Source organism: Arachis stenosperma, chromosome 3 (assembly GCF_014773155.1).
Source record: "Arachis stenosperma cultivar V10309 chromosome 3, arast.V10309.gnm1.PFL2, whole genome shotgun sequence".
Lineage (NCBI taxonomy): Eukaryota > Viridiplantae > Streptophyta > Magnoliopsida > Fabales > Fabaceae > Arachis > Arachis stenosperma.
This window is the reverse complement of record NC_080379.1, coordinates 37,182,248-37,192,924: the sequence shown is the minus strand read 5'-3', so window position 1 is coordinate 37,192,924 and position 10,677 is coordinate 37,182,248. Positions and strand designations below refer to the sequence as shown.

At 32.9% G+C, this 10,677-nt stretch overlaps 1 protein-coding gene across 6 annotated transcripts; it reads left to right on the top strand.

The window, feature by feature from the left end:
• Positions 1–213: 213 nt before the first annotated feature.
• LOC130968724 (phosphatidylglycerophosphate phosphatase PTPMT2-like) lies at positions 214–4,708 on the top strand. 6 transcript variants are annotated; one of them, XM_057894139.1, is made up of 9 exons: positions 214–435; positions 539–803; positions 1,120–1,242; positions 1,481–1,574; positions 1,713–1,795; positions 1,894–1,983; positions 2,126–2,670; positions 2,747–4,028; positions 4,264–4,708. In XM_057894139.1, the coding sequence occupies exons 2-7, from the start codon at positions 600–602 to the stop codon at positions 2,384–2,386; spliced, it is 855 nt and encodes a 284-aa protein (XP_057750122.1). In that variant the 5' UTR covers positions 214–435; positions 539–599; the 3' UTR covers positions 2,387–2,670; positions 2,747–4,028; positions 4,264–4,708. The 6 variants fall into 6 exon arrangements, with proteins under 6 accessions (XP_057750122.1, XP_057750124.1, XP_057750125.1 ...); XM_057894141.1 differs by having other exon boundaries at positions 2,126–2,677; XM_057894142.1 differs by having other exon boundaries at positions 2,126–3,641; positions 3,862–4,028; positions 4,307–4,708.
• The last annotated feature ends 5,969 nt before the right edge of the window (positions 4,709–10,677 follow it).

Genomic DNA, 10,677 nt, shown 5'->3' with positions numbered 1-10,677 from the left:
ATAAGATACAACCATATTGTAAACGAAATAAAATTAAATACGTAAAATAATAAAAACTCTAAAAATTACGTATTTTAATAATTTTAATATTTATTTTATTTATTTAAAAAAAAATCCTAGATTATACACGATCTTTTTCTATATCTAAAAAATTAGTCGTTGTTTTTATTTATGATTTTCATTACATTTGACGTTATTTTATTCTACCATTACCCTCTTTTGAAGCAAGAGAGTAGGTCTTAATTTTTTTGGTAATAAAAATAAATTCCGAGGGCATTCTTGACAGGTGCCCTCTGCTTTTCCTCAACATCTCAACGCTCTCAATCCCACACTCTCCCACTTTCGCTTCTACCTTATCGGTCGATTACATTTCTTGCTACTTAGGTTTCATCGATCTGTGATTTTTCTCGCCTTCCTTGTTTCCCTATCTCGGTGGTAAAATAAGATTGATCCTTTTTCCTTCTACAGTTTTCCTTGGTTTCCTGATAATAATTAATGTATTCTTATCACAATTCCTGATATTGAGGTTTTGTTTCAGAATTTGATCGCGGTTGTGGTTCTAGGGTTTCTTTGTTTGTTTGGTTTCGGGGTTTAATTTGATGTGTGGCATGAAGATCGAGGAGTTAGACGATATGGGGAGTAGTAGGGATGAAGAGAAGGGGGAGATGCAGATTGTGAGGGTTGATTCAAAGAGAGCGTTGGTGGGAGCAGTTGCTCGGATCCTGTTTTACCCGACACTCTTGTATAATGTGCTTCGTAACAAGATTGAAGCTGAATTCAGGTGGTGGGATCAAGTTGATGAGGTTTTCTTTTTTACTCTCTTTCTCCTGTGTCTGCGTTCATTCTTGCTCCTTTTACTCTTTTATTTCTGCGTTTTGCTCTGAATTGGAGTGAATTCTCTGATATGCGGGTAGATTTTCACCATTGAATTAGAAACATGAGGCTTAATGTGGGTGGGACCCACCACAAAATCAACTCAATAGCAACAACAGGATGATCGTTTTGTGTTTAGAGCGAATGAGTGATAATTGAAAATGAAGTGATTGCGAGGTGCCATGCCGTTTAATTTGTGATGTGTTTTGTAGTAGTGGTTTAACTAAAGTGTGTTGTTGTTTACAGTTTTTGTTGCTGGGCGCAGTCCCATTCCCCAAAGATGTTCCTCACTTGAAGAAGCTTGGCGTTGGTGGTGTAATAACTCTTAATGAACCGTATGAAACTTTGGTGCCTTCATCATTGTATCATGTAAGTGTTTTTCCCTTTTCCAAATTGGAAAATTTTGAATTTGCGTTTTGTGTAAGCTTTGAAATCTAGGATTTCCAGTTAAGTATTGTTTGTGTGGGTGTGTCATGTTTCGTTGATACTTAGGAATAATGAGTTATTGAATTTTCACAAATAAGCTCATAAGTATTGTCACGATGCCTTGCAATATAGTCGTTTTAGGCTAGAACTATTTCTAATATTCTGGGTTTATTTGTTTCAGGCTCATGGAATTGATCACTTGGTAATTCCCACAAGGGATTATCTCTTTGCCCCCTCCTTTGCTGATATCAGCCGGGCTGTGCAGTTCATTCATCGTGGGTTTTCTTTTGTCTTTGAAATTTAATTTTGGAAGAGCAGGGGTTGGAAGTCTAATGCATCTATCAATGTATGTGTGTGTGCTTTTGTGGATGCAATGTAGGTAACTTCGCCTCACCTTTTGTATTTTGTTACAGAGAATTCAACTTGTGGTAAAACTACTTATGTTCACTGTAAAGCTGGGCGGGGAAGGAGTACAACAATTGTGCTTTGCTATCTGGTGATTTTATGAACTATCTTATACTTGTGATGTGAGGTGGCATCACCTGAAGCTTCGAATGCTAATTGGTTGCCATGTAATGAACCTATGTTTTGCAGATTGAATACAAGCACATGACAGCTGCTGCTGCCCTGGAATATGTGCGGTCTCAAAGACCCAGAGTGATGCTAGCTCCATCGCAATGGAAGGTATGAATGTTGCAGTTTGGTTGGTCATTCTGCCCCCTAACCTTATGAAGGCTAGTGGTATGATGATTGTAATGCTTTCTTTTGATTATCGTACCTCTTCACGGCATTCAACTTTTAATAATCTCTGCATTATCGTGAGCAGGCTGTTCAAAACTATAGCAAACGCAGACCTTGTTCTTTAGCACGCTCACCCTCATGGGATGCAGTTCTTATAACCAAAGCTGATCTTGAAGGCTACCAGAGCTCTGGTAATGCTGGTATGGAGCTGGCCATTGCTCCTAAAGTGCCAAAGACTAATCCCATGATATCAAGACTATCTTGTCTGTTTGCATCCTTAAAGACATCCGGAAATAGTGTACCCATGACGAGGTGGTTGCCGGTTTCTGAGTCACGTGCTTGTTAAGCCAGCAAGCCAGGCCAGCTTGACACGGATATGTACAGAAGAAGGTTGTGGAAATAAGTGAAGTTGGATACTTTCCCACAGAGTCGGTGCAATTGTGTTAAATGAGAGTATGCATAGTATGAAAGATAGGGAGGGAAGATTCCTCCATTGTCGTGTTACGTTGTAGTTCTCTTGTAGATACCTCATGGTCATGGGTGATTACTCCATATGCAAGTTAAATCATTATTGATGTGAAATAAATACAATTACTCAGTTGGTGGCCGAACGGTTGCTTCTGTTTACTGGTACAAGGTCTCTTTCCTGTTCCTTTACACTTGCCTACTTGCATATTGCCTGCCTGAAGCACAGCTCGTTTTGCAGATCTGACCTCTGTAGCTCTGCCTACTGCTCCAGTTTCTGTTGCAATAGGATTCTAGGAAGGAACAGCGTAATATGTCTTGACGTGTGGATGCAGCCTTGGAGTGTTAGTCATTTATTGTTGCTCCAATTCTGGTGAAAAACTTGGGCTTTGGGTATTGGTCGTAAAAGTATCTTAACTATGTATACATACATCACATTGATACATTGTGAAAAGTGTGCGATGCATCAAATAATGAAGTGTTTACAGACACTTAATTTAGTTAAAAGAAATAAAAATAAAATTGTGGATTTTAGAGTGAGAAGTTACAATAAAAATTCACAGATGACACGAGTGGAGCAAAGTATAACCAAGTTAAGACTACAGAAGAAAAAAAAAAGGTTGTATGAAAACGTTAGAATACACTAGGGATTTACACTTAGAGAAGTGTGCTTTAGCAATAGATATCTAGTACCAGGTATCGGTGACCGGTGACAACTAAGTAATCTAATAAGTAATAACCTATTTGGCGTCGATAGTTATGTTGTTGATACAAACTAGTAGCGTTACAGAGGAAAAAAAAAGGTTTTGTTCATTTTCTGTATGGGAAGCCAAACAGGGTGGCAATGGTGAAAACAATTGCTTAATAAACAAACAAGCAGTGAAGGAGGAAAATGTGTGCATAGCATTGGTGATGGAGCCCCTTGATTTTGCATTTATGTTTCTTACCACTCTGCATTGCTTGAATATTGCTCTCGTTTTCTGATTATTCTGATTTCTCTATTTTTATCCTTTCTCATGGGCTTGTTTTCTTTTGTTGCTGAGTTGTTCATCCTGCATTTTTTAAATGCCGAACGAAGCCAAAGCTGACATCTCCTGGGGCTAATGGGACTAATATGGCTGTGCTTGATAAACATGGTTGATTATGCTTGCTAATAACAACAATGATAACTTTGATCTAATAGTCTATCTATTATTAAACTTCTGAATAATTTAACAACACTAATAATAAAAAAAAAGTTTTAAATAATATATGCTCTTTGACTGAATTTCAAAAAATAAAACATCTTATTTTTTAAGAATAGTACATAAAGTGATCAATATATGAGAAATTTTTACTTATTTTTCGTAAACGTAGAGACTTGTAATGGATTTCCTTTCAAGCCATGTTTCTGGGGATTGGAGGAGTTGGTTTAAGTATGGATTTAATTACTCAGAGTAGAATATGTGCTTGATGAGTCGGACAAGACAAGCCACCTCATGGACTTTCTTCATGCACAGAGAGAAGCCGGGATTGATGGCAAGGTAAATTGTTATCTCTGTGTACTGTTATTTGGACTTTTGCGTTTATGCCACAAAAGTACGACGTATTGAAATATTTGTAAACGGTAGTTGCTTTGATTTGTAAATTTATTTATCACATCCGCAACCTTCTGTTAAGAATTTTTCGGGTTTCTTTTGCGACAATTAATTTTGATATAATCAATTTAATTCCATGTTATATAGGCTTATGTTTTATGTTATGTTTATCATTGCATAGTTCTCGGGATTACTATTAATGTTCACAAGGTGTTCTTGGAAAGGGATGTTGAGTTATTCGAACAGTGCCAGAGACAACATGCAGAGAAAGAAACCAAAGCCAAAGATATTGAAGAGCAGAGGAAACTAACTTGGAAAAGACTAGCAGATGTTGCCAGAGAGAATGGGTGGACGATATAGTCACATATTAGCTTCCAAGTATGCCACTCTCCATAATCATGTCATAATTTATGGGTTTATACTTTATATATATAATTGCCAGCCTAATTTTTTACCTACCAATATATTCTATTTCTCACTTTTGGTATAATCAGTATTTTGAAGAGAGCAGTTATTTATGTAACTTTTTGAAAGAAGTTAGTAATTTTTTTAGATGTTCTGTGAAGCACTTCCACTTATGATTAAAGATTGTTCGTGAAGTAAGATTGACTTTATTGTTTGAAGAATCACTTGGATTTTTTTGATGACATTTATGTTCTCCTATAACACCTATCTAGCCCAAACGAAGTTAAGACTGAATCGAAAAATAGGATAATATATTAAGACATTTTTTTTAATATATTAAGGATGAACAAGTTAGGACAATATATTAATTTAATAGGACTTTGAACAGCAATAAGATTTTGAACAGTTCGTCAATAGCATTAAAGTATAAATTAATTCAATTAATTTTTTTCTTTTAAATTTATACTTAATAAAAAATTTAGTTAGTATTCCTATGTAGATATATTTGGCTCCAAGATATAGCTCGTCCTACTCAATGCTTGAACTCGTCTATCTTTGAGTGAGGCAAAATATATGCCGGTTCTTCAAGAAATAGGGTGGTGGATACTTGCAAAGGCACTCTAAAACTCAAGTTAAAAAAAGAGTAAAGTAGTAAAGATGATATTCAAAGTGAATAACGTACCTCTATGTGTAGTTAAGGTTTTGTATTTATAGAGTTATTGTGCTACAGTTACTCCTAATATTCTGAAGCTGTTGAGGATGTTAGCCTATTTATGTTGTAATTGCTCTTTAGTGATGTTTGACTTTATAATATAAGCTCTTTAGGAGAGCAAAACACGTACGTACTTCACGTACTCCTGATGTAGCACGTGTTTATTTAATTTTAAGCAAATTCTGATTTATAGTTTTACTTGAGTCGGGTTATTGCCAACAGATCAGTTAGTAATATATTTATAGTTTGAATAAATTTCTACATCCAAGCAAAATACTTAACTAAATCTAATCAAATTGTTATAACCGCTTTTCAAATCACGTGCCTTCTCCTTCTCCTTTTCTGTTTCTTTTCTTCCAAATTCACATAAGCAGGTTCTTCTTCTTCCCTCCTCCTCCTCCTTTTTCTTTTTTGTTATATTTCTCTTTTTTTATCGTCATCACCAATAATACCAACATTTTGTTAACATCTTTATTGGTTCTGATTTTTTCTGATACCATCGTTAAATAATTTCGATTCATTTCTTAGTTTATTTCGTTTGTATGTCAATTGAGGTTTACTTGATGCTGCTGATAAATATTGACCAAATTATTTATTCCTTAAGTAATTTCGGTTCATTTCTTAATTTATTTGAGGTTCATTTGGGTGATTCAGAAATGAATTCGATGAATTTTTGTTAATGATCGAGTCTTTTTTATTGTTTGTTCAAATCTAAACTAATTTCAGTTCATTTGTATGCTAATTGAGGTTCACTTGATACTATTGATAAGTATTGACCAAATTTGTTAGCAAAGAAGAATGAAAATATTCATTATCACTTTATTCAATTGTATTAGATTTCACTTTATTCCATTTAATTAGTTTAGTTTTGAACAAATAGTCAAAAAGACTCAATTATCAATAAAAACACATTGAATTCATTTCTGGATCCAAATGAACCTCAAATAAACTAAAAAATGAATCGAAATTACTTAAGAAATAAAAAACTTGGTCAATACTTAACTGCATCATCAAATGAACTTCAATTAATTCACAAATAAAACGAAATTAGTTTAATTTTAAACAAGCAGTCAAAAAGACTCAATCTTCAACAAAAATACATACAATTTATTTTTGGATCCAAATAAACCTCAATTAAGCTAATAAATGAACTGAAATTACTTAAGGAATAAAAAATTTGGTCAATACTTATCAGCAGTATCAAGTGAACCTCAATTAATTCACAAATGAACCGAAATTAGTTCAATTTTGAGCAAGCAGTCAAAAAGACTCAATCATTAAGAAAAACACATCAAATTTATTTTTGGATCCAAATGAACCTCAATTAAAAGGAGGAAAAGAAAAAATGCAGCAACAATAGCAGCAATAAAAGAATAATGATTGAGAAAAAACATGTGAAGAAGAAGAAGGAACGCGAAGAAAAAGAAGGAGGAAGGCAAAGAAGAAGAAGGAAGAACGCGAAGAAGAAGGAGGAATGCGAAGACAAAGAATGAGTAAAGCGAAGAAGAAGGAAGAACGCGAAAAAGAAGGAACGCAAAGACGAAGAAAGATATGTTTACGTTATTGAAGCCCGCATATGTACAAGCTGGTGTAATGAAAAGGGTTTTTGTTGAGTTTGGCCCAACTTAATTGGATTCGGTTGCCAAAAAAACTTGAATGCGTAGCTGAACTGTTATAGTTTATACAATCAAAATTGGTAGATTAAGAGTTATTGATCTATACTTGAAGTTTAGTATCATACCATGTGTTAGATAAAAAAAATATTATTACTTAAAAAAATTATTTTAAGTAAATAAATATAATATAATATTATTATCAACTTATGAAGTCAGTTTCAATATATTTTAAGTGAAGTTTCTAATTAACACTAGCAAAGGAGCAGTTTTATGCAAAATTTGAATTAGGCCCGGGTTATAGGGCATGCTATGTGCAGGAACAGTTATCAACATAGAGCGTTAAAGTAGGGTGTAGAACGGTCGTTAAGGAAACAAGTGCGGACGGTTATTCAAATTTTAAAAACTGACGAAAATCATTATAGGAGTAACTGTCAGCTGACATTAGATTAGTCTATAAATAGAGTTTTGGACAAACATTGTAATCAGTTCGGTTCTTCTTGGAAAACACTTGGAAACTCAAAAATGCTCTCAGCCTCCCTGGTATCATAGAGTAAAACTGGGAATCTTAAGTAATTCCTCTGAAGTTTGAACTCAAACTTGTACTTTATTTTCCAAAGTTCTTTATTTTTATTTGTTCTTCATCTTCTTCTTCCATTCTCTTTTAATTTATGCATTTTACTTTGTCTTGGGCACCTTGCATGTTTTCTTTTTATCTTTAATTTTACTTTTAAAACTACAATTGAGACCTTGAGACACCCACAAAGAGTCATTTACGCTCCTTGAATTAAGATTGTGAAATAAAATTCGAAAATTGTTGATTTATTTGTTGTTAACATTAGAACAAAAAATCGAGTAAAACAAATTGGCACGTCCAGTGGGACATTGTCAATAGATTGTAGTTTGTCAAAAGAAAAAATTCAAGAGTTTTGAATTTGCATATGGTTACGTAGTGGGAAGATTGTGTTTCCAGAGACAAAAAAAATTAGCGTCAGTTGACATGTCAAATACATCTGCAGCATCTTCTTCTACTTTCAGCAATGAGACTAGAGGAAATGAGTTCGAAAATTTTCCCGTGATTTCAAACACAGAGCATACCTTGCTGTTAGTGAGGCATGATGGCATTGGTCATGCTCATCCAACGCTAAATGCAACTCACATAAATACCGTGGGGTGGCTGTCTTATGGCTTGCCACCAGGATATGTCCCCTCCATGGTGACACAAGAATTGTCTATGCCTCTCTACTCAATATTTGAAAATCCTTCTTACCAAAATCCGTATGTCATGTCAAATGTACCAGTTTTTGGGGTGTCAAGTTCACATATATCACAACAGAACTTGCCATATGCCATTAATTTAGGAAATAATAGCGTATATAATTCAACTACACCTACTGCTACTAGGGTAGAAAATTCTAGGCCCGTATTTCCTGACATGTCGAGAATACTGCCTGTTAATCAATCTAGTCAAACTGTCGGATCTTTAGCAAATATTAGGCAACAGATGGGTGAAAGCTACCATGATCTAGTAAGCATGTTAACTCATCAAATGGTAACTGTTCTGAGTCTTTTCTTAGAAAACACAAATATTAGAATTGAACAGTTAAATAGGCAAGTTAATAGAATTGCTACTGTTATAAATTTAGAAGAAAATGGCAACTATGGTTTAGGATCCGATAATGTCAACCAAAATGATGGAGCAATTTCTAATTATGATGTTCATATGTCTAGACATGGTCAGAATGCTGATAATATGTTGAAAAGACTTAGGCAAAATAATATCGGGGGGCAAGATGTCAATCAAGTGATTGAACAAATTCTACAAAGATTGAAATTTAATGTTGGATTTGCAAATCAACCTCAGTTTATATCTCATTTTACTGAATTTATCCAACAAACTGAATTGCCTGAGGGATGAAAGTTTTCTAAGTCATTAACTACATTATCTGGAGAAGATGAAGAATCGTCAGTAGAACACATTACTCGCTATACTATCGAAATCAATGAAGTGACATCAAATGAGTATTTAAAGATGAAATTCTTTTCCTCCTCATTGACAAGAAATGCCTTTATATGATTTTCTAACGTAAAGTCAAATTCAATTCACTCTTGGATGGAATTAGAAAAAGATTTTTATAAACAATTTTTTCGTAGTGAATTAAGAATTAGTTTAAGTGATTTATTCTCCATCAAAGGCAAAGTTGGAAAATCAATTGATAAGTATTTGGTTAGATTAAAAAACATGAGAAATAGATGTTTTACTCCAATTTCAGATTTTAAAATTGTCAAAATAGCTATATATAAATGGATTAGAATTTAGAATTAGGAAGAAATTTGTAAATCAACACTATCATGACATGACTCAACTTTCTGAAAATGTTTGACAAATTGAACAGTTGAAAGCTGAGAAAGAAGCGAAGTATAAAGAGATAATAAAGAAAAGATTGAATATTTATCAAACATCTCATTAAATAAGCCATATAGAAGAAGATCCAAAAGAAATCTTTGAAGTATAAGATAAATGACTTTTCTACAAATAAGAGATAATTTTGATAAACAAAAAATATGACAAAAGTGGTCTCATCTTCTTTGTTTTTTTTATTGGTTTTTATTTTTTTTCATTCTTATCTTTATTTTTTTTTCTCTCTTCTTTCTCTGCTTCTCTATCTCTTTTTTATTCATCCTAATCTTCTTTATCTTATCTTTCTCATTTTTCTTATCTTTTAAATTCCTATTTCTTTCTTGTCTTTTGGTTTTAACTTTTATTTACCTTGTTATGGTTTTATTTTTTTTTTAAATGCATCAAGTTTAAAATCTTAAACAAAAATAATTTGTCATTGACATTTGGGTATGTAATTCATAAGTATAAAAGTCTCATTGACTTAGAAATTCTGTTGAGTCTATTGGCGCTTGGAGCCAAAACTATTAGAATGTTAGTGTGGAGATTTTATAGGATTAAAAATTTTATTAAATCTAATTGACACCTAGAGCTTAACATATGAAAGAGACGACTTCACAAAGTTAAGATTATGTTACTTTCGAAGTTAGAAAAATTGTGTCAATTAAAACAATGAAAGTTGTCAAAAACTCTCAAGTCAAATGTCAAAGGTTAAAACAAAGGTCAATTGATACACATTTAATGTGTCAAAATTAGAACAAATATCATTTGACATACTTAAAAGCTTCATACAAAAGAATAAACTCTATTGACAATTCAACTATTAATGTAAAAATTTTATAGACTTAAAAATTCTGTCAAGTCTAATACTAATAGGCATTAAATTTGTCATGCGTCCAAAGTGTCAATTAACTCTCAGTGTCAAAGATAAGATAAATGCTAATAAACAACTAAATTTTCTCATTTTTCAATTATTGTATATCTTCAAGTGAAAAATCTTGGGACATCTTATTAGACAAAAAAAATATTATTATTAAAAAAAAGAGTTATTTTAAGTAAGTAAATATAATATAATATCATTATGAATGAAGTCAGTTTCAATATATTTTAAGTGAAGTTTCTAATTAACACTAGTAAAGGAGCAGTTTTATGCAAAATTTGAATTAGGCCTGGATTATAGGACATTATATGTGCAGGAGCAGTTATCAACATAGAACGTCAAAGTAGGGTGCAGAACGGTCGTCAAGGAAACAAGTGCGAATTGTTATTCAAATTTAAAAACCGACAAATATCATTATAGGAGTAATTGTCAGTTGACATTAGATTAGTCTATAAACAGAGTTTTGGGCAAATATTATAATCAGTTCAGTTTTTCTTGAAAAACACTTGGAAACTCAAAAATGCTCTCAGCCTCTCTGACATCACAGAGTAAAACTAGAAATTTTAAGTAATTCCTCTGAAGTCTGA